General features: G+C 54.9%; 1 protein-coding gene and 1 long non-coding RNA gene across 2 annotated transcripts in view; one reads left to right on the top strand and one right to left on the bottom strand.

Annotated features, from left to right (window-relative positions):
- Window positions 1-2,481: 2,481 nt before the first annotated feature.
- On the bottom strand, window positions 2,482-4,411 carry LOC142047656 (uncharacterized). Its single transcript, XR_012656915.1, has 2 exons — window positions 4,340-4,411; window positions 2,482-3,425 (listed from the first exon to the last, which is right to left on the bottom strand). It is a non-coding gene; the product is annotated as an uncharacterized LOC142047656 (long non-coding RNA).
- A 52-nt stretch (window positions 4,412-4,463) lies between these two features.
- Window positions 4,464-4,588, top strand: part of C12H6orf136 (chromosome 12 C6orf136 homolog) — a 6,662-nt gene continuing 6,537 nt past the window's right edge. Inside the window, exon 1 of the mRNA XM_075071653.1 lies at window positions 4,464-4,582. Coding sequence (XP_074927754.1) covers window positions 4,562-4,582 — 21 coding nt within the window. The 5' untranslated portion in view covers window positions 4,464-4,561. The remainder of the gene's footprint in view (window positions 4,583-4,588) is intronic.

Below are 4,588 nucleotides of genomic sequence, written 5' to 3'. Positions count from 1 at the left end.
TATTGCAATTATGCAAGGCTGCCGCAGAGCCTCATGGGAGTTATAGTTCAGTTTACTCCTGTCCCCTTTGTCGACTATGGGTCAGGCTCCCTGGCTGGACTATGTCTCCCATGATGCATCTGCCTCTCCTCATCAAGGGACTGTGGTGACTCATGGGAGATGTAGTCCCTCTGGAAAGCCCAGCCTAGGGAAGAATGTGGGGGCACAAAGACACCTGAACTACAATTCCTATTATGCAGCATGACAAGGGGCTCCCATGATGCAACCGCCTCCCCTCTCGAAGAGCTTACGGTTAAGGCTGCATGTCTGTCACAGAGGTCATAGACTCCATTACTTTTGCAGCGACCGATGCTGGCTTGGGGGAGCTCCCCGAAAGCAGCCAGCATGTCTCTGCAGCTCCTAGGTGGAGGAGCCAGGGGGCTCTGCATGCTGCCCCTGCTTGCAGGCACCACCTCCACAGCTCCCAGCCAATGGGAGCTGCAGGGCCAGATCTTATGGTGGGGGCAGTGCACGGAGCCCCCCTGGCCTTCCCGCCCTCTAGGAGATGCAGGGACATGCCGGCTGCTTCTGGGGAGCTGCACAGAGCCGGGTAGGGAGCCTACCAGTCCCTCCAACCCCACCCAGCACCAGCAGGGGGTCCAGGCCATGCACTGCCCCCCCCCGCCGCCCTCCCAGCACCTGTGGGGGTCCCAGGCCATCCCTCCAGCACCTCTGGTGTCCCTGGCCCCTGGAGCACCCACGGCAGCCTGGCCCAAGTTTTAGTTAGAGGTATATAGTACAAGTCATGGACAGGCCATGGGTCGTATATTTTTGTTCACTACTTGGGACCTGTTCACTAAAAATACCCATGACCAAAACATGACCTTATTCATGGTACGTCATGGGATATATGTATAGGGGAGGCCCAGGATATAGCAGAATAACCCTTCTGAACTGCAACTCCCGTGATGCATCTGCCTTTCTTCCTGAGAGACTGGTGCATCATAGGAGATGTAGTCCAATCAGGGAGCCTGGCCTGAAGACACCCGAAGTACAACTCCCATGAGGCACTGTAGCAGCTTGCTTAAATTGAAATATTTCACTTTTCAGACTAAATGTTTCCTATTGGAATTTTTGCTGAAAGACTGAATGTTTTCCCGGGGAACCACTCCTCTCCCTCACCCCCTCATTTTCCAACTAGTTCTGCGTCAAATGCTGCCGTGGGTCATAGCAGAGCACCCAAGTGCCCTACCCTAGATACATTCCTATGGGGGGCAGGACATCTGTGGGGAGGAGATCCCCCTGCCTCCCTGCTCTCTGTCTTTCATCCCTCATCTAGACACCATCATTCATCTCTTTCTCCATCTCTCTCTCCTCTAAGCCTCTCACTGCCCCGCCTCCCAGGCCCCCACTCCCTGGCTGCTCCTTGCTGGGGTGTTAAAGTTAACATCAATGGAGGGGGGTGGAGCCAGAGATGGAGGGGGTGGGGTCAATGGAAGATACTCAAGATTGGGGCTGTGACTCATATCAGTTAGTAGGGAGCCACTGCCCCTTTCCATGGTGTGGGGGAGTGCAGGCAGAGAGGAGTGGGATCCCAGTATGGAAAAGGCCAAGCCCCAATGGATTGTTTGCACATCCTGGTTATTTGGTGCTACGGGGGTTTTACAATTCCCATCTCGCTGGTTCTGGCCTCTGCACTTGTACAATGGCAGGGGGTCGGGCCTTTTAAAGAGATTGAAATAAACCAACCAGCGAACAGATGGATCTGCAACTCTCCCATGATGACAGCGAGATCTTGTTATTAACCTTAAGCACAAGCACCCATTGATTTCATTAAGCATGTGCTCGCTTGCAGCATCATAACGGTTTGCTTAAAGCAATTACGGGCAGGATTCTGAGAATGGGATCTGGCAAAAGTCCTGGCAGAGTCTTCAAGAGTGGCTTTGAACGGGCACTTGACACATGATTTGAGTTGGAAGATGGAATTGGTGGATTTCTTCAGCTCGGGGGTTGAGTGGCGTTCTGTGCCAAGGAGCACATTTTTAGAGGATTGGGGGGTTGTGCATTTTTTAGGTTTCTCGGTAACTATTTTGGTCATTTTCGGGTATTTGCTATTTTAATAGATATCTGTATTATCAGATGAAGCCATGATTTACGGGCAAGCGTGCCATTAAAAAAAGAATTTCAGGTCAGCAATCAGCTTTTTAAAAAAAAAATTAAACATGTTGTCACAGACTCACAGGACTTGTGCTATCTCTTGGCTGTGTACAGTCCCTGGGAGGAAGCCCCTACAGTGTGACATTCCTTCTCGAGAGTCCACTCTCTCTTGGGCATTAAGCCATAGGTCTCTCCTCCTCCTGGAACCACATCTCTGTGAGCCTTCAGCATGCTTGTCTCTTGCCTTGTGCCCCCTCAGGGAGTCCACTCGCTCTGGACCCCTGGGGCCTCCACACCCAGAAGGAATAATGCAACCCCAATATTAAGCCTGCAGGGACTCTCAGCCAGCATAAACCAGAAGGGTTTATTGAGTGTCTGAAAACAGCATAGAAAACTCAGAGCCTCAGGCCTAACCTCCCTCAGCACAGTACCTCTAGGTCTCTCCTGCATCCAAGTGGCTCTGGCTGCTCTCTCCGCAGTCCAGAAGCCTTCTCCTTTCAGCCGATCCTCCTATATCATCTCCCCCATCAGCTCCTCCCGTCCTTTGTCTTTGGTCCCAGGTAAACAGGTCTCCTGGATCTCCTCTTTTGCATCCTTTGTTCCCCACTGGCTGTAACCAGTGGGTCAGGCACTGGGATCCTCTCTCCTCAGTCCTTTGTCCTCCCACTGGCCAGAACTGGTTGACTGCCAAACTGGGATGGGCCTCCTGGTCACCAGTCACTAGGGTCTCCCATCTCCAAGCAGTTGTCCAGGGTCTCAACTGCTAGGCGAGATCACACCTGGTCCTCTGTAACAACAAACTCCCTCTCCCACCACCTCGTTACACACACAGCACACAGGGAAACTGAGACTCACACAGTATTCATGCAAAACTCTTAAGAAAATCCCCCACTTTGTCACATGTCATGTGATGTGTGTGTGTATGTCCCTGATGCTCCATGCTGGAGGGCCTGAGACTTTCTGTGTGTCTGCCAGCTCCATTCTTATTATTGTTTATTAATTGTATTGTGGTGTCACCCCATTGGGCCAGGTTGCACAAGCACATGATGGAAAGATGGCCCCTGCTCCAAAGAGCTCACGACCAAAATCTACGATGCAACAGCCAGGCAGGGGCTGGGATGGAGAGTGCAAGATGATAGTGAAATGATGGTGCTCAGTCTGATATACGCAGCTGTCACAACACAGAAGGCACCTGGCTGTTCCCATGGCTCTGCGGGGAGGCGAGGGGAAGGACAGCAGGGTGGAGGGATAGGAGCATGTGCTGTGGTGCTGGGGGTTCTGGCTGTGGTCTGCAGACAGAAAGAAGCAACTGTTAGGGCCATATCCTGCAATTATTTTAATCCTCCTCCTTGGTGGGGGTTTGAGGTCATGTACAGCACGTGGCACAGGCAGGGCAAGAGTTATTATAGGAAACCAGGATGCCACCACTATATATGAAGAATACATTAATTATTGTAATGAGTGGGAGTCTCATTGCCAGAGGGGGCCCTTCCTGAGGGAGGGAGGCAGCAGGGAGGGGGACCACACATGGATGGGATTCAAGTCCCATGCCACCCAAGGGAGACCTGGGGGAAGGATGGACTGAGATCTGCAGCAGCAGCCAGTTGAGGTTCCTCCTTCCCCCTCCAATGAAGTCCCGCCCCTCACGAGTTAAGCTCCTCCCCTGTATGGGCTAAGCCCCGCCCTCTGATTTGGCTCCTCCCCCGTGCGTGTGGAGCCCCTCCCGCTTTGGGAAGCGAGCCCACCCGTTCCAGTGTGGCCCCTCCCCTTGTGTTTTAAATCCCTCACTCCAATGAGGCCCCACCCCGCGTGGTTTAAGCCCGGCCCCAAATGAGCCCCTCCCTCGTGGGGCGTTAGGCCCCTCCCTCCACTGTGGCCCCGCCCCCTGAGCGAGTTAAACCCCTCCCGTCAATACGTCCCCTCCCCTATTACGGCCAAGCTTCGCCCCTGCGCGGATTAAGCTCCTCCCCCTAACAGCCCCCCCGTGAACACGTTCTCTAATGCGCATGCGTACAAGTCCGCACTTTCTGGCCCCAGGGAGGTGTCGGTGCGAACGCGCAAATCTTGGACGCCCAGCTTGCTTAGTGCGCATGTGCTGATCTGCTCATGCGCAGGCGCCAGCGGGACAACCAACGGCTTTTATTTTTTTTAACAGCCCCCTCCTCCCGAGTGCGCATGCGCTCTCTTGTGGCCGGACGGTCACCTTCCCGGCGCGAGGAAGTATCGCTCGCTTCCCCCCGGCGCGTGCGTAGTGCCAAGAGCCCGCTGGGTGGGCGGGGCGGCGCGTGCGCATGGCGCCTTCCCGGAGGCTCGGGCTTTTCAGTGCGCCTGTGCGCCGCGCCCGTTGGTGGCGGCGGCGCGTGCGCAGTGGTCTCGCCGGCAGAGCGGGGCAAGCGAGCAGCCGGGGCAGCCCCGCGTGTCCGTCATGTACCAGCGGAGCCGGGCCGTGGCC

Source organism: Chelonoidis abingdonii, chromosome 12, assembly GCF_003597395.2.
Source record: "Chelonoidis abingdonii isolate Lonesome George chromosome 12, CheloAbing_2.0, whole genome shotgun sequence".
Lineage (NCBI taxonomy): Eukaryota > Metazoa > Chordata > Testudines > Testudinidae > Chelonoidis > Chelonoidis abingdonii.
This window is presented reverse-complemented; position numbering and strand designations above follow the sequence as displayed.